At 39.4% G+C, this 24470-nt stretch overlaps 1 protein-coding gene across 1 annotated transcript in view; it reads right to left on the minus strand.

The window, feature by feature from the left end:
• Positions 1 to 24470, minus strand: part of LOC114648345 (WD repeat-containing protein 26) — a 240132-nt gene that overhangs the window by 101117 nt on the left and 114545 nt on the right. Inside the window, exons 5-6 of the mRNA XM_028797331.2 lie at positions 10960 to 11057; positions 9396 to 9552 (exon numbers count right to left, since the gene is read on the minus strand). Of these exons, the coding sequence (XP_028653164.1) occupies positions 9396 to 9552; positions 10960 to 11057 (255 nt within the window). The remainder of the gene's footprint in view (positions 1 to 9395; positions 9553 to 10959; positions 11058 to 24470) is intronic.

Consider the following 24470-nt stretch of genomic DNA (forward strand, 5'->3'; position numbering starts at 1 on the left):
ACACCTTTTTTTCTGCAAATACATGCCAGACAAGCCCACAAAGTATGACATAAAGGATTTTGTACTGGCAGAAGCAAACACTGGTTTCTGCCTGAAAGTAATTACATATACAGGAAAGTATTTCTTTCAAAGAGAGAACTGTCCCTTGACAAGTCAGGTTGTGCTGGAGCTGCTTCAGGGCTATGAACATTTGGGTCATGTTGTGTACATTTGGACAATTTTTATACATGCCCAGAATTGTTCATGGAGCTACAGAGCAGAGGAATTGGAGCTTGTGGCACAGTGAGGGTGAACAGGAGGCACAGGCCTTCACAGTTGAAGCCAGACAGGCTGAAGATGAAAAGAGGTGACAATACGGTTTTCATGCGGGCAGAAAACTTGGTGGCAGTGGCATGGCACGATGGCAAACGGGTGACTTGTCTCTCTACAGTACACACTAACAATATATATGAGGAAGTGCAGCAACAAACAATTGAAAAGTAGGCACCAAAGCAACACATTATAAGCAGTGCAATGTGGCAATGACTGAAATTGGCTGCTCTGAGCGAGATCAGACTTTGCAGGACTTTGCTGTGTAAAATGTATGTGATATGTATATGAAATCATGTAGTATGCAGGCTCATACAACATGCAAGACAGTAACATTTGTCAAAAGTAAAATTTGTTTGTTGATTTGATATGTTAAACAATTGCTTTGTGTTCTTTTTTAAAAAATGTTAGTTTTTGGAAAAATATTCAGCCCTGGGAGAAAAGAAACAAAAAAAAATTAGCCCTAAAAGAGTTAATTGATAATGACATAACGACTGACTTGCCCACACCTGCCCATGAAATAGCCTTTGAGTCAATTGTCCAATTACTTTTGAGCCCCTGAAATGAAGTGATTGTGTTCAAAAAATGCTTTAGTTGCCTCACATTTTTATGCAATCGTTTTGTTCACCCCACTGAATTAAAGCTGAAAGTCTGCACTTCAACTTCATCTGAGTTGTTTCATTTAAAATCCATTGTGGTAATGTACAGAACCAAAATTAGAAAAAAGTTGTCTCTGTCCAAATATTTATGGACCTAACTGTACAGTGGGGCAAAAAAGTATTTAGTCAGCCACCAATTGTGCAAGTTCTCCCACTTAAAAAGATGAGAGACGCCTGTAATTTTCATCATAGGTATACCTCAACCATGACAGACAATATGAGAAAAAAAAAATCCAGAAAATCACATTGTCTGATTTTTGAAGAATGTATTTGCAAATTATGGTGGAAAAAAAGTATTTGGTCAATGACAGAAGTTCATCTCAATACTTTGTTATATACCCTTTGTTGGCAATGACAATGGTCAAACGTTTTCTGTAAGTCTTCACAAGGTTTTCACACACTGTTGCTGGTATTTTGGCCCATTCCTCCATGCAGATCTCCTCTAGAGCAGTGATGTTTTGGGGCTGTTGCTGGGCAACACGGACTTTCAACTCCCTCCAAAGATTTTCTATGGGGTTGAGATCTGGAGACTGGCTAGGCCACTCCAAGACCTTGAAATGCTTCTTACGAAGCCACTTCTTCGTTACCGGGCGTTGTGTTTGGGATCATTGTCATGCTGAAAGACAAAGCCACATTTCATCTTCTATGCTCTTGCTGATGGAAGGAGGTTTTCACTCAAAATCTGACGATACATGGCCCCATTCATTCTTTCCTTGACACGGATCAGTCGTCCTGGTCCCTTTGCAGAAAAACAGCCCCAAAGCATGTTTCCACCCCCATGCTTTACAGTAGGTATGGTGTTCTTTGGATGCAACTCAGCATTCTTTCTCCTCCAAACACGACGAGTAGAGTTTTTACCAAAAAGTTCTATTTTGGTTTCATCGGACCATATGAGATTCTCCCAGTCCTCTTCTGGATCATCCAAATGCTCTCTAGCAAACTTCAGACGAGCCTGCACATGTACTGGCTTAAGCAGGGGGACACGTCTGGCACTGCAGGATTTGAGTCCCTGGTGGCGTAGTGTGTTATTGATGGTAGCCTTTGTTACTTTGGTCCCAGCTCTCTGCAGGTCATTCACTAGGTCCCCCCATGTGGTTCTAGGATTTTTGCTCACCGTTCTTGTGATCATTTTGACCCCACGGGGTGAGATCTTGCGTGGAGCCCCAGATCGAGGGAGATTATCAGTGGTCTTATATGTCTTCCATTTTCTAATAATTGCTCCCACAGTTGATATCTTCACACCAAGCTGCTTACCTATTGCAGATTCAGTCTTCCCAAACTGGTGCAGGTCTACAATTTTGTTTCTGGTGTCCTTTGACAGCTCTTTGGTCTTGGCCATAGTGGAGTTTGGAGTGTGACTGTTTGAGGTTGTGGACAGGTGTCTGTTACGTTGATAACGAGTTCAAACAGGTGCCATTAATACAGGTAACGAGTGGAGGACAGAGGAGCCTCTTACAGAAGAAGTTACAGGTCTGTGAGAGCCAGAAATCTTGCTTGTTTGTAGGTGACCAAATACTTATTTTCCACCATAATTTGCAAATAAATTCTTTAAAAATCAGACAATTTTCTCATTTTGTCTGTCATAGTTGAGGTATACCTATGATGAAAATTACAGGCCTCTCTCATCTTTTTAAGTGGGAGAACTTGCACAATTGGTGGCTGACTAAATACTTTTTTGCCCCACTGTATATACATATATACAATTGTGCTTGAAAGTTTGTGAACCCTTTAGAATTTTCTATATTTCTGTATAAATATGACCTAAAAGGATACACTTCCACAAACATGTGTTGTGAAGAGCTGACTTTGATAGATCCCTGTTCTTTAAATAACACAGGGTGCCCACTCACACCTGATTGTCATCCCACTGATTGAAAACACCTGACTAATTTCATCTTCAAACTAACTGCTAATCCTAGAGGTTCACATATTTTTGCCACTCACAAATATGTAATATTCGATCATTTTCCTTAATAAATAAATGACCAAGTATAATATTTTTGTCTCATCTGTCTAACTGGTTTCTCTATCTACTTTTAGGACTTGAGTGAAAATCTGATGATGTTTTAGGTCATATTTATGCAGAAATATAGAAAATTCTAAAGGGTTCACAAACTTTCAAGCACAACTGTACACATATAAATACATACATATATATATATATTCACACACATTGAGAAAGAGAGAGAGACACAGATACACACACACACACTGATAGATGATAGATAGAATTTGAATAAAATACAATCTGCAATTAAATTGATAGAAAATGAAGGATTAAGAAGAGTAATGTCACTTTAATCAGCAGCAAGTCTGTTTGTAAGAACATGTTTTTTAAAGTGGGTCTTAATTATACCACCTATGTATGGACATAATTGATAACTTTATAATTATGACTTTGAATCTCTTGATATTGACAGTATCTGTTTGTACAATACTTTCTGGCACAAAAGTGGCAAAATCAGACAATGTAATGAAAAAGCTTCTACTAATAGCAAACTAAAGAAAAGAGAAACTAATACACAGGGTTCTGACTACTTTTTCCAAGTAGAATCCTTTCTTCTCCAAAAACACCACCTTTTATTCCCTTCATGTACTGTTTGTTTGAAACTTGTGTATTTGTATTTTCATAAAGCAATAGCCCCCGCATCATCATCATCTGTCCATAGAAGGATAACACACACTGATGCAGCAAAATAAAGATCAATTAAGCAGTACAACCACATGACATTAATACTGGGCTTTGAATGCTTTGCTAAAAAAGATCTCTCTATTATAAAAGAAAATCTTGAGACAAGACTATTGCCAAGAGATTTTTTTCAAGTCCCTCCCTCCTCTCAGCCATTTCAGGTTAACGGACCACGCCCATGGTCCTCTCACCTCTCATTCGTGTGAATGCTTTTGTCAGACAGTTCCTGCGCTCTCAACTCTTATAAATTTTTACGTTTTCCTCACTTTAAGTTCCCAATAAAAGAAGACTTATGACGAAAATCTTTTTGAAGAATTTCATCCCAAAGGGTTATCAACAGAAGAAATGAGTACATGGGCAATCCTAGCACCGAGAAACGATGAAGTCAAACGAATCAATGTGAAAATTGTTGATCGGTTACATGGCAAATTAGTTAAATGCATATCAATAGACTATGCTGAAACAGTTGGTGGTCATGGTGCAGAAGATGAAAACATCAACTTACAATATCCCGTAGAACATCTACAACTGTTAACACCATCCGGTCTTCCACCAGCTGAATTACTGTTGAAAGGATGTATCGTATTGTTATCGTGTAATTTATGTATGAGTGATGGGCTATGTGATAGGACAAAATTAGTTGTATTCAAAATCGGTCAAACAATGCTGACATGTAAAATTTTAACAGGCAACAAGAAAGGTAATGTAGTACATCTTCCATGGATAACAGACTCCAAAAGGAGACCTTGATATGCCATTCATATTAAAACGTTTACCCTAACCCTTAGAATAGCTTTTGCTATGACAATTAACAAATCACAGAGACAAACATTCGAAAAAGTCTTGTTTATTTATTAGTGAGAAAAAAATGATTCATTCACGAACAGTTATACGTTGCGTTGTCACGATGCAACTCCAAACACGGAATCAAAATTCAGTGCAATATTGTTCCAAATATTGTTTTTACTTAAGTTTTACAGTAAAAGTGTAAGTTTAAAAAGTATTTCCGTGTTTTCAAAGCCAAACAGAACGAAAACATATAACACAACAAATACCTCTTTACGTCTTACTATTTTTTACTATGGTTAATTACTCGCTATAATGTAAAATAGTTAGGTCTATTATGCATATGTAACAATTCCCATGAAAACAATCTGTTTAAATTGTACATCTGCCTCCCCATACGCGAGGGCAGAGCCGCGAAGTGGCTAGCATGCGAAGCAAGTGGGGGGCAGAGCCCCCTAGTTTAATAAAAATTAAATTCAAATTCAAAATATAAGAATCCCAGAAATAGGGTTACATTAAAAACTGGCAGATTTCACCCTCTGTTGTTTACTACTATCAATGAACTGACTGATGATACACTTTATGTTCACTACTTTACTAAAAATTTTCTATACTTGATTTTTCATTTGAAAAACAAAATTATACATGGAATATATAGTGATACTGCATTCTTTGCATAAACTGGCATAGACTTAGTATATAGAGTCATAGGTAATAATAAATGATTAGGTTTCAGTCTCAAATTTTATGATATATTGGATAGTTACTTTAGTCCGATTATGATTTTGCTCTCACTGTTAATGTTACCATAGGCTACCACCTGTCAGCTGGAAGGTTAAGAACAGATCCTCCTCTAGAAGTACCCTGTGGCAACTTAAACTCAAATGCATGTTACAAACTTTTCAACTCAATTGTACTATCATGGCTTTTACTATCTCTAGCTTTGCTTCTGAATAATGGGGGTGGTTGGGTATTTAAAGATTGTACCACCAAAACATATTCCAGAGGATTACACCTTCAACACTAACCTACATTTTTAACACCCAACAGAATAAACCTATGTGCTCATAGAAGCTGCACCAATCCCAGGCCTTCCTGATAACATGAATCGGCAGTAGCAGAGATTCCTTAGGCTGACTTACTATCTGAAATTACCCTACTCATGACTTTAATTGTGGATACCGCAGTAAGAAGCGTTGTCCAAAAGCTGATCAGTTCCTACTGTGAAGGAAACCCTCAGGGGATGTAGTATCTGTCCACGAACTAAAGGAGAATTTAAGTAGGCCAAGACGGTACAGCTGCTGCAACAGTTAGAAGCAATGTAAAACTACTTCCAGGCAACCAAAGTAAATGAAATTAAGCTACCACCAAGTAGGACTACTTAGGAAGTGGTATTAACTATAAATGAACAAACAGAGAGAAACAAATCTGAATAAAGAAGGCCACCTTGCAAATTAAAAAGTTTAAATTCAGGCAACAATTTGAGGTTTAAATCTATGATACTTTATACTGTTGGACATAATTAGGAAAGATACACACCTGTCTATATAAGGTGTCATAGTTAATGTGTATGAGCGCAAAAAAAAACAAGCCATTAGGTGAAAAGAATTGTCTGCAGAGGTTGGAAATCGTGTCAAGGCACAGATCTGGGAAGGCTACAGAAAAAAATCTCTTCCATATTGAAGGTACCCAAGAGCATGTCTGGCCTCCATAATTTCTAATTTGAAGAAGTTTGGAACAGTCATGACTTATCCTATGATCTGGCCAGCTGGCCAAATTAAGTAGTCAGAGGAGAAGGGCCTTGTTAAGAGAGGTGGCCAAGAACCTGATAGTCACATTGGTTGTGCTTCAGAGAACATGTTTGGAGATGGGAGAAAATTCCAGAAATATAGCCACCACTACAACACTCCACCGATCAGGGCTTTATGGCAGGGTGGCAAGACAGAAGCCTTTCCTTAGTAAAGCACCCATGTAAGCCTGCTTGAAGTTTGCCAAAAGGCGCGTAAAGAAATCTGAAACTGTGAGAAACAATCTCTGGTCTGATGAAAGCAAGATTGAACTTTTTAGTCTCAATTCTAAGCATCATGTTGGGAGGAAACCAGGCACTACTCATCACCTGCACAATATCATTCAAACGGTGAAGCTTGGTTGTGGAAACATCATTCTGTGGGCTTGTTTTTCAGAGAAACTGACAGAACAGTCAACCTGCTCCAGAATGTTCTTTTCCTCAGACAGGGCTGAAGGTTCACCTTTCAAAAGGACAGTGAACCTAAGCATAAAGCAAAGACAACTACAGAGCCCAGAACCCAATTGAACATCTCTGGGGAGACCTGAAAACAGCTGTGCGCTGACAGTCTCCTTTCAAAATGACAGAGGTTGAGATGATAGGTACAGAAGAATGTAAGTTTATTTTGACCTATCAAGAAGATTCCAGACTGTAATCACTGTCAAATGTGCTTCCATCAAGTACTGAGCAAAGGGTCTGAAATTTTTCAGCTTTTTGTTTTAACAAATTGGCAAAAATTTATAAACTACTAATTGTGTTTTGTTATTTCTGGGGTAGTGAGTGTTGTCTGATGTGGAAAAAAATTTCAGTGATTTTATCGTAAGGCTGCAGGTCAGGTTGGAGAGCATGCACTGGTACAGTATGTTGACGCACCAAGCACACAATGAAGCAGGAAGAAACGCGGTCCAGTCCCTACCCTCCAGAAATGACCATCTACCTGCCGCTTCCAGGTGTGGCGTGGGTGTTCCATTGGCTTGGTCCAGCCACTCAGGTCCTCAACAATGAGGATCCTGCGAACCGGATCTCCCTCTGGGAATCGTGCCACATTGCCGTAGTGCTGTAACTAATGCTCCCTTCCGATACAGGTAATATGCCTCATTTGAGACTCTGTGAGCAACTGCTCATTTGACACAAAGTCAAACCAGTGCTACCTAACGATGCCCCGAAGAGACAGTACCAAAGGAGTACAGTCTTCGTCTCAGGTCACTGGATAGCGTCCATGTCTTGCAACCAAACAGCAAGACAGGAAGAACAAGGACTCTAAAGACTTTGACCTTCTTCCTTTTGCAAAGATATCGGAAGCAACACACAACCCTTTCCTGCAACTTCATGACCATCGGCACCCATGCTCTCCCAATTTGTCTATTGACTTCATAGAAAGAGTCACCAGAGACATGAATGTCACGGCCGAGGTAAGTAAACCTTTCAACAGGTCAACACTTTCTCCACAGACAGACACACAGCTGATGGTTGTGCCCAAGAGGTCATTAAATGCCTGGATCACTCGCAAGCCCACACACTCAAGACTCCTTGCTCAGTCTCTCAAGAGCCCCTATCAGAGCCTCCATCGACACTGTGAAGATCACAGCATCGTCAGCAAAGTTAAGATCAGTGAATCTTTCTTCACCAACAAATGCCCCACAGCCACTGGACCCCTCGACCTTGCCTAACACCCAGTCCATGCAAGCAATGAACAGAGTAGGAGCAAGTACACACCCCTAACTCACTCCAGAATCAACTGGGGAAAAATGCAGAGGTTCTGACTCCACACTGCACAGAGCTCACAGTACCAGTGTACAGGCCGGTCATGATATCCTGCAACCTTGAGGGAATCCCACCAAGTCTCAGGATGTCCCACAGGGCAGCTTGATCAACTGAGTGAAACGCTTTACGAAAAATCGACACAGGCTGCAAAGAAACACTGCAGATATTCCTGTTTGCCCTCCATGAGAACTCTCAGTGCTATGATGCAGTAGATGGAACACCTCTTCGGTGTAAAACCAGACTGCTCCGGTCACTAGTAGGTGAGGAAGTGATCGCGGATCCTACTGAACATGACACAAGCAAGGACCTTACCCAGCACTGAGAGCAGTGTTATCCCCCCTGTAGTTGCCGCAATCCAGGCATTCACCATTCCCTTTCCACATAGGGACGACAAGTCCCAATTTCCAGTCAGTTGGGATAATGCCCGTCTCCCAAATGGAAGCAAAGCTTGCTTGCAATGTCAGGAGAGACAGTCTTACCACCAGCCTGGAGAAGTTTAGCCCAGATACCAGTGGAGATCTGTGGAGATAAGGCTGCAAAAATAACAAAAAATGCGAAGTGAAGGGGTCTGAATACACTGATCGAGATTATATATATATGGAAGCTAAGGTCTGTGATACGGTTTGCATATTTGCAGCTGGAGATCCACAAAGGGAGAAGATGAATCACGTATCAAAGTAGTTTTTATTCCTGAGCTTTCAGCCCCTGCCAGGAGCCGTCATCAAAGGGTAATGCTTAGACATACAGGAATCAAAGGCAATATATAGCAAAATTAAATGGTGGGGGGTGGTTTTACATCAGTGTGAGTTGGGGTGTCAAGTTTGTATATGCTGGGTTTATGTCCAAATGTCTGTTAATGGCGTTTTCGTTTGATAGCCAAGACTCAGCCAGCTCTCTGGCACTTTTAGTACTGGCCTTATGTTATATATATGGGCTCATACAACTGAGTAACAGAGTACCTAATTTAAACTAGAAATTGTTGCCCGAATGTAACATGTAATGTGGTCTTTTTTATATTGTGGGTTGTCCTGAGCAGTTTCTCTCTTAATTAAGGGATACACTAATAACTACTTACTGATAATCATTTACAGTAGATACCACTTCCAATAAATATAATGGAATGCACCTGAGCCAGATTTCAAATGGCATAGCAAAGGGCACGAATACTTGTGTCAGTATGATAGTGCAATTTATTTTTGATAAATCTGCAAAAGTGTCTAATATACTGGGTTTGTTTTGTCATTCTTGGGGTGTTGAGTGTTTCATGAACGATACAAAGAATTTAAATGATTTTAGCACAAGTCTGTAACATAAAATGTGAAAAAGTGGTCTGAATAATTTCTGAAATCATTGTATGGGGGTGTAGCATGGGGGAGGTGGTGGGGTTAGGGGGTAAACTCACCTGCTACAAACATGGTCAATCAACAATGAGACAGAGTCCAGGCTTCCATCAAGCTTGGTATTATGATATAGGCACCGGTCTCGCTGCAGTTCTACTGCTTGCCGCAGCAATGTCTGTAAACGCCGAGGAGGCAACATAACAGAAGGAGGCAGGTATGCTTCAAGAAAGAAAAATAAAAGTTATTAAAAAGATGCAAAAAAGAAAACCTATTTATAAAAATCCAATGGGAGAGTTTCAAGCAAGAACATGTAAAATCCTTTCTTTTAGTAAAAATGCCTAGATTGATTAAGAAGACTGAGTTACTGTACCATGTATTTAGCAGATTCTTTTACTTAATTATTCTAGAAATAATTAAGTGCAGTAACAGAAGTGTGAGATATTTATACTTCAACTATAAATGATATGCTGAAATTATTCTAAATATGTAAGTCAACAAGGTGTTTACATAAAAACAACTGACAAATCAGTGGATTAAATTTGCTTCTGTATTATTAGTAGAGAGGGTTTAAAAATTAAATTCTCAAATCAACATAATCCAATTCAGGGTTGCTGGGACTAATGTATCCCACAGTAGTATTGGGTACAGGAAAGGAAACAGTCCATTACAGCACCTGGTCGGATCAACCTGAAATCACCATATTTGGTGTTGGAAACCCAAGCAGGCATGGGAAGAGGGTGTAAACTCTAAATAGGCAATGACCTGAATCTTTTAGACAGAAGCATTTACACCATATAAAAACACAAACACAGCAATCTATATTATAGGTATCAAATGTGACAAAGAGAACAGCTTTCAGTCCTGGATATACAACAAATTATGGTGCTCCACTCTTCACAGGCTGGGCTTTTAAGAAGTAAAGATTTCCTAGATGTCGATCTTGACTGATGCCAAGAAATGTGGCCAATAAACCAGTATGGTGGTAGCATGACAGCACATAAAAACAAGTTCAATTTATCTATGTCATGCCAAAACAGATTAAAAGAGGAAGTATAATATGAGAATGTGACAGAAGGCTATAAAATAAAGCAACCTGCTATTTTTAGAGAAGCTGAAGCCATATGATGGCACAATCTAAAAGTGCTGCTAGAAAGGACCTGTTGATATTTTCAATGTATATGTGTAGCACACAGACTACCTGTGATAAGGAGGATAAAGCAGATTTTAAAAATGTCTCTTGGGTACCACAAGGGTGGAACCTATATGAAAGGAGTCTGAAGGTGTAAAATTACAAAAATCACCACCACAGCCTTTGCGTGCTCCACTAATTTAAATTTAATTTGAGGAAAATAACCATTTTCTCCCAAATTAATGTTTATGTTAAAAAGTACTCATCAATATTAATAACACAAACTTTCCTTAAATACACTTGTGATGTTGGAAAGTTTTAACACTAACCTTTCAATATTATAAATTTTGCTACTGATCAGGGAGACAAATTCCAAGTTGAAAAACAAAAGCTGCAAATTCAGCTCATTTTTCTGAAATTAAGAATTTCTAAAATTTTAAATCTTAGTAAATATAAAGTAAACACTATATAAAAAATATTCACATCATTAAACTTACTTTGTAGCTTATCCAAAAGTTTGGACCTTGAAGCTACTCCCTTTCCTTCCCATTCTGCCTTTACACGGAGATCTTCAGCATGGCTACACATCAGATAACTTCATTAAAAAAAAAAAAAAAAAAAAAAATATATATATATATATATATATATACTATATAAAATAATATATAAAATAACCAGCTTGATCTTAGACTTAAAATGTTAAGACATTAAGATGTTATTAATGCAAGAGTATTCAACAATTTCATATCATTTAAAGTTGTACACATAAACACTTCAGTCAATTTAGTTGCATTTCTTTGCTTTTAAGGAGAGCAAAAGCTTAATACAGTACACCACCAAAATTCGCGGGGGTTACGTTCCTATGAAAAAACGCAACTTTTGGATGTGGTTAAAAAAATGCCTTTTAAATGCCTATTTTTATAGTTTATACCCTAAATAGAGTATGCCCCCAAAGCACTTTTAATGCAAACTCAGCTTAATACATTACCGAAAAACAGAATGTAAAGGTAAACATGTATATTGTACAGTACTGTACTGCTATGTCTCCCACGGTGCTAAAATGTAAAATACCGATATTACCGCTATACGTACTGTAATTCATGCAAGCACGTTTTCTTTGGTATGTGCTTTTCTTTGTTTTAAGTAGAGTAAATACATAATTTCATTTAATTAAAATACAGTAAAATGTACGGGTACTCACCGATGATGAATGATATTGATGATGATGATGATGAAGTAGCTGTGCAGTACGATGCAGAGGATTTAAAACTCCTCGGGTAGCGCCTCTTCTTCAGGTGCTTCAGGAGTCGTCGTATCTTTGGACGGGTCTTCTTCTGGTGGTGTTTCATGCTAGCTTTTCTTTATAGGTTTCAGGAACATTGTGATGGGAAGTTGCTACATTGTCTCCTGTAGTGAACTGCTGGTACAATTTCCGTGCTTTCTCACGGATGATGTTACCGTCCAAGGGGATTTTCTTTTTCCTGCAGTCGGTGGTCCACAATGCCAAGGCAGATTCCATCCCGACGATATTTTTTTTCCTTACGGTCGTTACCTTTTTGGTACTATCACAGAAACTTACAGATACGGTACTCCAGATTGCTGCTTCTTTATGTAGTGTGCGGTGCTTTCAATAATGCCATAGTGGCGCGCTACTGCAGTATAACTTTTTAGTTCCCGGAGCAAATCCAGTAGTTCAGCCTTCTCCTGGAGTGTTTTAAACTTCTTCTGGTGCTTAGGCTCAGTACCAGAAGCCTTAGAAGGTGCAGGGCATTTCGGCGACATCTTGTGCGTTTAAGAATAACAAAATGAATACAATAACAAAATGGAAAACACGAGGACACTCAGCTGGAGACGCGTCACAGGGCAGCAATCAATCAGCAGCAAGAAGAAATGAATAACGCTCTCAGATTGGGTACTTTCACCATCCCAAACCGCGTTTCCCTCAGCAGTGGTAAACCCACTCACCTGGAGACGCGTCATAGGGCAGCAGTCAGTCAGCAGCAAGGAGAAATGAATAACGCTCTCAGATTGGCTACTTTCACCATCCCAAACCGCGTTTCCCTCAGCGGTTGCTTCCTGTTCTCTCTACAGCACAGTATTGCCACGAAAAAAGCCATAAAAAATTGTGAAGGATATTTGCGCTTTCCGCTAACAATTAATAGTTAGTTTCTAAGGAAAAATCCATGAACCCTGAACTGCGACTTCGTGGGGGTCTACTGTACTTCATTTTTCTTTTACTCTAGGTTTTCTTGCCCATGAGCCCATTAGTTAATTTTCTTCATTTCACCTGAAGAGATTTCTGGGATGATATCTAATAAAGTAGCATGCCAAAACAAATAGTAGAATATGCCACAAACAAAAATGTAATGGAATAAAGCTCATTAATAGGGATGCACAGATACTGCTCAATGGTACTCTTTTCGCTCTGATATTGCCTGAAGGGGCATGTGTTTTTTTTTTTAATAAAACACAAGTACCAAATAAGTACTAGAATAAGTTCATGTGGCAGAAAACTTGAACAGTGGCTGGGCGTAAAACAGACAGGTGCAAAACTATATGGTGGCTGGAAGCAAATCAGTAAGGTGGCTACAGCACAAGTGTAAATTAAAAAAGTGTTTTAATGATTTTTATATATTTATGGGCACTGGGTTACAAAAATGAAACTTTTTTTTCACAAAACACATTTTAGCTGTCATTTTCCTATATTAAAATATATGTTTAAAGATTTAAAAATCTTTCATAAAATTAACTATAACAAGAATCATTGGTTTACATGTGGGAACCTGAACATTCTGTGCATCTTATGGGGGTCAGCAGTCAGGGCATGTAAAATGACCATGTTTTCTCTGTGAGTAGGACAGGAGAGACAAGAATTCACACTGGGTTTAGAAGGAATTGTTTGCTAGAAAAAAAGTTACAGCTTGGTGCCAAAACATCAGACTTAGATTAGTGGATACTAATAAAGTGCTGTTTCCACTACTTCACGTTAAGGCTGGTCTAATGAAGCAGTTTGTCACAGCCCTATCAAAAGATGTAGCTGGTTTAATTTAGGTGAAGACGTGACTACACTGTTGCCCAGGTAACACTCAGGCCTAACGCTTACACAAGCCACAGCTACAGTATATCACTGCCCAAGTACTAATCAACCATAATACTGTTGGCACTTTTACAGCCCAAGTAATCCTCGGGTCCAGTACTTATACAAGTTGCCCAAGTAACACTCAGGACTAATTACAGCCTGAGTGATGCTCGGGCCTAACACTAAGGAGGTTAAATATAGAGGAACAGTGGAACAGGTTTAAAAACGTTTTATACATAATGCAGGCCAGGCACATCCCAAAAATTGGAATTACTAAGAAATTAACATAAAAACTCTGTAGTGGGTAAGACGGTTGGGGCGAGCGCCCTCTTCTACGCGGTGGTGTGCTGGGGAGGCAGCATTAAGAAGAAAGACGCCTCACGCCTAGACAAACTGGTGAGGAAGGCAGGCTCTATTGTTGGCATGGAGCTGGACGGTTTGACATCTGTGGCAGAGCGACGGGCGCTCAGCAGGCTCCTATCAATTATGGAAAATCCACTGCATCCACTAAACAGTGTCATCTCCAGACAGAAGAGCAGCTTCAGCGACAGACTGCTGTCACTGTCCTGCTCCACTGACAGACTGAGAAGATCGTTCCTCCCCCAAACTATGCGACTCTTCAATTCCACCCATTTGGGGGTAAACGTTAACATTATATAAAGTTATTGTCTGTTTTTACCTGAATTATTATCAATCTTTAATTTAATATTGTTTTTGGATCAGTAAGGTGCTGCTGGAGTATGTGAATTTCCCCTTGGAATTAATAAAGTATCTATCTATCTATCTAACTATCTATCTAGTAAGGACAAAGAAAAGAAGCTGCAAATGGAAAAAAAAAAGTTGTACAAGGCATGTAAGAATAATAACTCTATAGGGAATACGAGAACATGAGGGCAACCATTGAGTAGGATATCAGAAAAGCTAAAAGGCAGTTAGGAAGGAATATTGCAGATAAGGCGAAAGATGACCCAAAGAGATTCTTTCAGTATTTTAGAAAAAGAAAAGTTAAGGGAGGCATGAAGTATATCAGGAAGAGTAAAAGAACATATATTAACCCTTAAACCACTACAACCGGCTATAGTCGGTTCCCAATGCAATTTACCAGCACGCCGGAGCCAAGTATATTCAGCAATGTACATTCGTTGAACGGTGCAACCGGCTATAGTGAGTTCCCAGTGCAATCTGCCTGGACGCCAGAGCAGAGTATAGTCAGTGTCATACATTTGTTGAGCAGCCAGCTCATGACCACTGCCACTCCCTAGCAAATCGAATCGGCATCACTATCCTGGGATTCAGCCGCTGCACTAGACTAGCCTGCAAGCATCAGCGTTGGCCTCTGTGTGCTTGCGTGCAGCCAGTTCAAAAGCAGTTGGCTCTGTGATTAACTGAATCTCATCAATAGTATCAGTTGTACCTTGTACATATAATAGATTGTTGCAGTAGTTTTTTTTTTTTTTTTTTTTTTTTTTTAAATAGTTTTTACAGTTCATTGGCAGTGTGTAAAATGATTAGTGTTGCAGTAATTGTGATGCTCTTTGCATGAAAAAAAAGTGTGTACCTGAGGTCTTCACATGTGAGGAAGTAGATAACTTCCCAGTGGTAATAAGGACTACTATGGAGGTACTGAGGGATTTGGAAATTGTAGAGGGAAAAGTACAGATCAGATTACACAGGTTGAAATCAAATAATTCACCAGGAGCAGATAATATTTATGCATTGGTGCTTAAGGAAGTCAGTGAGTTCATGTATAAACCCTGCGTCCATATCCGTTTTACCATTCTCGGTTAGTAATATGGATGAGTTCTAGTAAAACACTAGGACAGAGTTGGAAACTTGTTAAGGGTAAATTTTGCACAAACATTAGGAAGTTTTTCATCATGCACAGAACCACAGAAACAAGCACCTCTGCAATAATACATGTCTGCTAAGCCATGTTGTATCATTACACAGATTCAATAATGCTGTGGAGCACAGGGTAGAAGTCTTAACAATGTGGAAGCTTTAAAACTCAATATATTTGGAGTGAACATATTTAGCAGCTCATTTTATCCCTATCACTAGCCACACGTAACAAATATCCACATAGTTTAAAACTTGCACCAGTTCTTGCTTGTTGCAAAACCACACTGTGTTTAACAGAAGAGTAAACAATTTGATAAAACTACAGATTTCCACATCTGTGTACATATTAAAATCCATTACCAACATAAAATGATTATAATTTATGTTAAATCTGAGAAAAGAAAGCCACATTCAGTCATGACCAATAAATTTAGCCCTTGTGGTCTGTAAATTAGTACTCCAGTTGCACTGGAATCAGTTTTAATATCTAGTATGAACATCTCAAAAGATGTAAATTTGCCTAAAATTTTAGAAGTGAAATGCAGTTCATTACATAGAATAATCCCAAACCCACCTCTTTGACAAGTGTCTCTTGAGTTATGAAGGAACACAAAAACCATTTGGTGCTGAATCAGCTAAAGGAATTGTGCCCGAGGCTGAAGCAAAGCTTCAGTATGAAGACATAAATCAGATTTCTTAATATTTACCAAAGCAGTTTTACTTCTAACAGAGTGAGTGTTTAGCAAATGGCATTTTAAATTGCAGATGTTTTGAACTGATACTATACCTTGAATTAGGTTACTAATACAGATCACCCCTAGTGAAACATCCGATTTTAAATATAGGTCTAATTATGCACTTTATTCTCTGAGTAGTAATTGATATACAATTTATTTAATGACTCTGGGATTCTTGGTGGAAACTCCAGAACAGAAGAAGGTGGGATAAACCGATTTAAGAACACAAGACTGCACCCAGGAAGGTGCTCTATATCAGACATGCAAGTTTGCTGCCATATTTTGGGATAAATTAACCCTTCCAGTTTGGAGAGAGAGAGAACATGGGGTTGGAAGCATGCACATTGCTGCATCCACCACACAACGAACCACCTGGATTAGGACCCGAGTGAAGCAGGTGACAACTTGGCACCACACTGGATGAATACTGCTTAATAATTCTTTATAGTTGCAGTACATAGTGCTTTTTCACAACTCAAAGCACTTTTACTAAGCGAGTGGGGATTCACTTCAACCACAACTAATGTTTACTTGGATGATGCAGTGGCAATGATGAGAGATAGTAAGCTAATTAGAAATAAAGGGATGTGGGCTTGGGCGTTTCCACACAGAAGTGCACAGGTGTGGGCTCGCCCATGTCCGCAATTGACGCTGGGAGCTGTTAATCACTGCACCTGTGCCACGTCCCCATTATATATAGCAGGACTGCAAGTGTGGAGGAAAGGAAAAAGATCAGAAAAAGAGAACAGAGGTTAGGATGAGGAAGAAGAGGAAGCTGGAAGCTGAGAGCTTGCGCAGGTGTGAACGAGCGAGTGAGCAGGAAGAGCAAGCTCGCTGGTAGTGGAAGACAGCTGAGAAGTGAACCCTAGAAGGGTGTTTGGCAATCACCCCAGGTAGATGGATTGGGTCATTCCTGCTGAGTTTGTAGAGAAGCAGAAGTGACCACGATCGAGGATGGCATGCTGTAGAAGGCAGCAGGAGTCGGAGGCTTGGGAGGAGGAAACCACAGTGTGTGAGCTCTGATCGCTGGGGAAACCTGAGTCTCGGTCTGGTGGAGCCCTACAGAGCCAGAGACCGAAAAGCTACCAGACCATGAGGAGAAGTCAGCTGCAGGTAGGGAGACTCTCCTGATGCAGGGCCTGGATGGGAGAAGCATGAGAACTGCCAGCTAAAGAAGGCACTGTGTTTTTTTTTTAAAGAAGTGACTGCTTCCAGCCAGTGTTTTAACCTCATTTTACTGGACTTATTTGGATTACTTTAATCCCTTAAAAACAAGTGGAGGTTATTTATTTATTGAACAGTTTTGAACACTGCACTATTGTTTAACACTTTTTGGTTTGGACCGTTTTAAATAAAAGCACTGTTTGCTCTTTGCACCTTTAACCTTCCTTTGTTTGATGTCCTCATTGTCCAGCTCATCCAGTTAACATTACCAATGGTGTTGGGATCAAGAGCTCCCAAAAAGGAATTGGGAGCTTGGAGCTGAACCTGCATTGTCACAGCTGTGACAGGCAATTTGGCCAAGACATTGGAATACCCCCTACTCTTTGTGAAGGATACCCCGGTAAAGGGTATTACACAATGTACGCTTATGATATCAAGACTTAGCTAAGTAAATCTTGCTTAAACAAGACTCGTTTGCCAGCTGCAAAGGGTTAACTCATTTCTCGTTAACTCAAGATAGACTTAGAAAATCAAAAATTATGCACACACTTATATCATCTAAACAGTCCAAAGAAAAGATTGTCAGGAACAGGGATGTCACAAGAACCAATACTTCAATATGAAGCAAATTCCAAACTGCAGAAAATGTAAGGGTATTAGCTTTTTTGTAGCATCAGTAGTACCAATCAAAAACTGGTACTACAGTGATGAGTGAATGCAACCAAACATATTTCAGAAGGCATATTAATACATGAAAAAAGTGAGAGCAAAAACTAAACATGAAAATGTCGTCTTAGTGCTCTGACACACAGGCCTCGTCCACTAGCTTTTTCTCTGTTTTTGTCTTTCGTCAACACTAGTCCAGCATTTTTAACCTTAAAAACTATTTATAAAAAAAAAAAAAAAAAAATCTCCAGAGTTGGTTACTTCTGTAAACGCAGCTGCAGCATAATATTGTGGATCAATGAAAACTGAAAAAGACAACACTAATTGGTTTGTGATTATTTCATGGCCCAACCTGAATGGATTCTGTTCATTATGTTTCATACACTGGTCACCCTGCACAAATTGTTCCAATATAACGGACTTTCCACCGAGCTTGTTGTGCCACTAGCTTGCATACATCTGTGTTTCGTAAAGATTGAATGTTGCTTACATGCCCAAAAGGCAAATAACTTGCCATGTGCAAAAGTTTTGCAATAAATCTTGTAGCCGGCAGGGTTATTGTCATAGTGAAAAAGTCAGAGCCCCATAAAAATCAGATTGTAAACAACTCAGTTGACAGCCTCTGATCAATGTTTATTACACTGTTCAGTAAGGAGCGTTTTCCACAGCAAAATTAATCAAAAGGCACTTAACCAAGTGGATAAGTGTAGAATGAAGCCATGCTCACAATATTACAGGACAAAGAGACATGAAAGCACAGTGCAGTAAAGCAAAGATACGGACACATTTATTGTATTTAGATAGTTTCACAAATGTTTTTTGGCACAAAATGTGCTATTGCTGTTGACCAGTGATTCCCAACTTCTGTCCTTGGGACCCACTGTGGCTGTAGGTTTTTGTTACAATCAGAGTCACAAGCAGAGCTAATAATTGATGATTGATCTCATTTAATTACCTAGTCTGTTTTCCCTCTATATTCTGCAATAAGAAAAGCAGTGTAATATGATTCTTAAATTCATTAAGACTTTAGAATTATTTCTAATTGGGCTATAGCTTTAAACACTTAACTCTCTTTTGCTGTTTTCCTATTTTGCCTCTTTCCTGTGTGGATTGCAGCTTTCATTGTAACCTAATAATGACAATTAAAAACAAGTACAGCAGACACCCAGGCAATCAATACTGAATGACGAAAGGATACCAACTACTTCAGCGTCAGACCCAATTAGTAAATAATGGATTAAATAACCAGAAATGGAAAAGCAGAATGCAGATCAGGATGAAAATATTGTTTAAATAAAAATCCAAAATTATCCCCATATACTGTAACTGCTTGGCATTTTAAAAAAAATTCCCCAAACTTAGATATAGAATTTCTACATTGATCCCAAAACAAAGAAACAGGGAAATAACATTTTACTTAAACAGGATAGGACTCCAATTAAAAGCAGAAGTTGGTTGGAACAAAAACATGCAGTCACAGAGTGTCCTCAGAAATGAGTTTGATTATAAGCAATCTGCAGCATTGGCTCCCAGTCCTCGTTAATGAATATAGAAAAAATCTTATTATATTTAAATGTTTCTTTAACATTTGCAGTGTTTTTATTTAATGACAAGATGGTCATCGTTAGTTCTGAAGACTATTACTTTCTAGTATGATCAGTGCAGTGATGTGGACATGGAGGCAATTTGCTGCAGCTCCTTTAATATTTTCTGTCTATCTCCATACTGTGAACAAGCTACTAGAGTCCTGTACGCATTCATATAGCCTTGAAAGCACAAAGAAATCGGATTTTTGTAGGGTCCTGAATTTTTCACTATACAGTCCCTTCAAGAATTTTGCACCCAATGCGCACATAACCAAGTATTAGCAAAGATCTAGGTCATATGTGTTTTGGGGTGTTTTAGTATAGATATGAATACTTTTGTAAATGATGCAAAAATAGTGTGACCAGAGATGGATTTTGTTAAAAAATTGTGTTGTTTTTTGTTTTAAATTAAAATAGGGTAGTGTGGATGTAGCCATAGGCTCTCGTCAATTCCACTTCTATTACAATATGGAGATGTGAGCTGTAATGGTTTAACTTGTAGATGGCATGATAAATTGCTTTTAATACAATGGCTCAATCACTCCTGACAAAGGGAGGCTTCACATTCATTCTCTAATTGGCCATGTATAGATGTTTGTTCGAGCATCTATTTATTTTCTAACCATCATATGCAATCAGAATTATGCATATAGGACTAAGGAATATGAGAGGAAACTGTACCACCAGCAGAATAACAAAAGTTGTAACAAGTATATAGACAGACAAGTTTCAAATTATGTGACTTGTGTACGCTGGCAATGAAATGAGCTGCTCCATTTAATTCCAAAATAAAATGTATTTAGTGTTCTGATGCTCCAAATGGAATTGGACATATACTCACAGAGACATGTAGTTGTGGCAATCCGGGCAAAACTGCACACTGAAATTAATCTACAAAAGCTAAATTTGTGTCAGTAGTTTTGTTTCTGATGGCAAACTAATATTCACAAGTATAACCCCTAAGAGTGATGAACGATGTGAAAAAATTAGATGGGTCCAGCTGTACACCTCCACAACTCCATAATTCAGTAGCTCTGCTGGACAGTCAATTGGATTACAGGTTTTTGTCACTTGGTTTACTTAAGTTGAGTCAGATAAGATTAAGGTTGAGAGAGGTGGAGGTTAACTATGGTGTAACCAGGTGTTATCGCTGACATATAATATAAAGCAACAACATCCTAAATGGAGTGGAGCTTTGGTGGTCGACAGCTAGTCTATTGGGGGAAAAATGCACCAGTGAGCACAGAACAACCCATCCTACTTTACCTTCACTGGCCTGGATTCTGGCGTCAACTGGGCTGCCACGATTTTCAGGTGCTCTCGTTCTGTATGTACAAACCCCATTTCCAAAAAAGTTGTGACACTTTCTAAAAAATGCAACAAAAACTAAAATCTGTAATTTGGTAATTCACTTGAACCTTTATTTAATAGGCAAAAAGGACAAAAAAGTATTTTCAGTGTTTTCACCAACAAACTTAGTTTTATTTGTTAAACAAACAAGCTTAGAAATTGATGCCTGCAACACAGTCCAAAAAGGTTTGGACAGAGGCATGTTTACCACTGGGTCACATCCCCTTTTTTATTTATACTTCTTAATCATTTGGAAACTGAAGAAACTAATTGTTGCAGTCCAAGTGGATTTTTTGCCCATTCTTGCTGTATATAATACTTGAGCTGCTTAACAGTCTGTGGTCACAGTTGTCCAATTCTCCGCTTCATGATGCACCAGACACTTCAACAATAGACAGATTTGGACTGCAAGCAGGCAAGTCAAGCTCATGGACTATGACTACGAATCACAGCTTTTGAAATTTGTGCATCCGGAAAGTATTCACAGCGCATCATTTTTCCACATTTTGTTATGTTACAGCCTTATTCCAAAATGGATTAATTTTTTTCCTCAGAATTCTCCACACAACACCCCATAATGACAACGTGAAAAAAGTTTACTTGAGGTTTTTGCAAATTTATGAAAAATAAAAAAACTGAGAAATCACATGTACATAAGTATTCAAAGCCTTTGCTCAATACTTTGTCGATGCACCTTTGGCAGCAATTACAGCCTCAAGTCTTCTTGAATATGATGCCACAAGCTTGGCACACCTATCCTTGGCCAGTTTCGCCCATTCCTCTTTGTAGCACCTCTCAAGCTCCATCAGGTTGGATGGGAAGCGTCGGTGCACAGCCATTTTAAGATGTCTCCAGAGATGTCCAATCAGATTCAAGTCTGGGCTCTGGCTGGGCCACAGCAGAGCTGAAAGCAACTTCAAAACACTGAACCTTCCATACCTGGTCATAACAAATATTCTTATTCCTCCTACTTTCGATCTTCCTCTGATAAAGTCTCATAAAAAACTGAAGCTCTGGAATGCATCTATTAAATTGCATATTTTAAAAACTGCTAAGTTTCTGGTCTACTCTGAAGAGTATTCCAAAGTAATATTAAAACAAAACTAAGCCTCTTGTATAATAAAGAACAGCTGTTAATTTAACCAACTGGAAATACAAGCTGCCATGCAAAAGGCCAGCAAACAATAGCAACAAAGATTCTTATGTCTTAAATAATAAAAATAAGATCACACAATATTTCACTAACTTTATAACAGAACAAGAAATCAATTTCTAAAAGAATCCTACTACCTTTCCTTTAAACCCACGCTGAACACAACTAAAGTTCAATTACTGTTTAAAAAGCACCAATTAGTAACACTGTCATTAGATCTTTAATAACTAGTTCTTATGTCAAGTGGCCAACCATTAGGGAGTGAAGAAAGGACAAACTTAAAATGAAATATACTTATGTAACTATGGGTGTGAGGGTGTTGGGTGGATCACTAAGTAGGGTTCAGAAGACATTGGTCAAAGTATTGATTCACCCCTTGGCCAGTTTTGCCCATTCCTCTTTGCAGCACCTCTCAAGCTCCATCAGGTTGGATGGGAAGTGTCGGTGCACAGCCATTTTAAGATCTCTCCAGAGATGTTCAATCGGATTCAAGTCTGGGCTCTGGCTGGGCCACTCTAGGACATTCACAGAGTTGTCCTGAAGCCACTCCTTTGATATCTTGGCTGTGTGCTTAGGGTCGTTGTCCTGCTGAAAGATGAACCGTCGCCCCAGTCTGAGGTCAAGAGCGCTCTGGAGCTGGTTTTCATCCAGGAGGTCTCTGTACATTGCTGCAGTCATCTTTCCCTTTATCCTGACTAGTCTCCCAGTCCCTGCCGCTGAAAAACATCCCCACAGCATGATGCTTCCACCACCATGCTTCACTGTAGGGATGGTATTGGCCTGGTGATGAGTGATGCTCAGGCCCGCAAACTCCAGGTGGGCTGCCATGTGCCTTTTACTAAGGAGTGGCTTCCATCTGGCCACTCTACCATACAGGCCTGATTGGTGGATTGCTGCAGAGATGGTTGTCCTTCTGGAAGGTGCTCCTCTCTCCACAGAGGACCTCTGGAGCTTCGACAGAGTGACCATCAGGTTCTTGGTCACCTCCCTGACTAAGGCCCTTCTCCCCCGATCGCTCAGTTTAGATGGCCGGCCAGCTCTAGGAAGAATCCTGGTGGTTTCAAACTTCTTCCACTTACGGATGATGGAGGCCACTGTGCTCATTGGGACCTTCAAAGTAGCAGAAATTTTTCTGTAACCTTCCCCAGATTTGTACCTCGAGACAATCCTGTCTTGGAGGTCTACAGACAATTCCTTTAACTTCATAATTGGTTTGTGCTCTGACATGAACTGTCAACTGTGGGACCTTGTATAGACAGGTGTGTGCCTTTCCAAATCATGTCCAAAAAACTGAATTTACCACAGATGGACTCCAATTAAGCTACAGAAACATCTCAAGGATGATCAGGGGAAACAGGATGCACCTGAGCTCAATTTTGAGCTTCATGGCAAAGGCTGTGAATACTTATGTACATGTGCTTTCTCAATTTTTTTTATTGTTAATTAATTTGAAAAATCTCAAGTAAACTTTTTTCATGTTATCATTATGGGGTGTTGTGTGTAGAATTCTGAGGAAAAAAATGAATTTAATCCATTTTGGAATAAGGCTGTAACATAACAAAACCAGCAAGCCCGCGATTCTCAAAAGAATCGCAAATCCAAGAATGGCAATCACCTCACGGAGGGTGGGTGCGTCCTGGGAAATGTCATTTAATTAAATAAACATATTTGTACTAAAGCGGTTTCTTTTTGGAGCTGTGACTCATGTGGTCGTGGTGTTTCAGAAGCGCGTTGTAGTAGGCGCCTTGTTTCCATCAGGACATAAATGCATGACAATATCGCGGTGAAACAGAGGCTCACCGTCATCACTTTGAAACACAATTGCCACTTCATTAACGATGGGAACATTGTATCGTCTCGGATCCTGTTTTTTGTCCTTTATTAGCACTAAGGCAATCATAGTTGGTGCCACACCGTCCGCCTCTGCTGTTGTATTGGCTTCTCTTTCAACCTCATGTAGCATGTTTCTAGAGTGTGCTAATGGCCGATTGTTTATGACGGTGCGTGATGAAATATCATGGAGGGTGGTTGCGTCCTGGGACAGTTCATTTCAACGCGCTTTTGTTATTTCATTTCTTCATGCAGTCTCGTTTTTGTTTTTTTATGGCTGTGTCGTCGTATATGCGGTGGTGTAGCCGGTCGCGTCCGGGTGGCTGTACAACCTGGCGTGCACGCTGTACCTCAGGTTTAGTTCACAGGTCGTAGGCATGGTAAAGTTTCCATTTAATTCAATAACCCCATTTGAACTAAAGCGGTTTCTTTGTGTGGGCGCCTTCGTTCATTGTTTTTATCCATGTTGTTTGGGCGCCACCTACTGACTCTGGTGTGAACTAAAGCGGTTTCTTTGTGTGGGCGCCTTCGTTCATGACATATCATGGAGGGTGGGTGCGTCTGGGGAAATGTCATTTAACCACATAAGCATATCTGTAGT

This window comes from Erpetoichthys calabaricus, chromosome 3 (genome assembly GCF_900747795.2).
Source record: "Erpetoichthys calabaricus chromosome 3, fErpCal1.3, whole genome shotgun sequence".
NCBI classification, from domain to species: domain Eukaryota; kingdom Metazoa; phylum Chordata; class Cladistia; order Polypteriformes; family Polypteridae; genus Erpetoichthys; species Erpetoichthys calabaricus.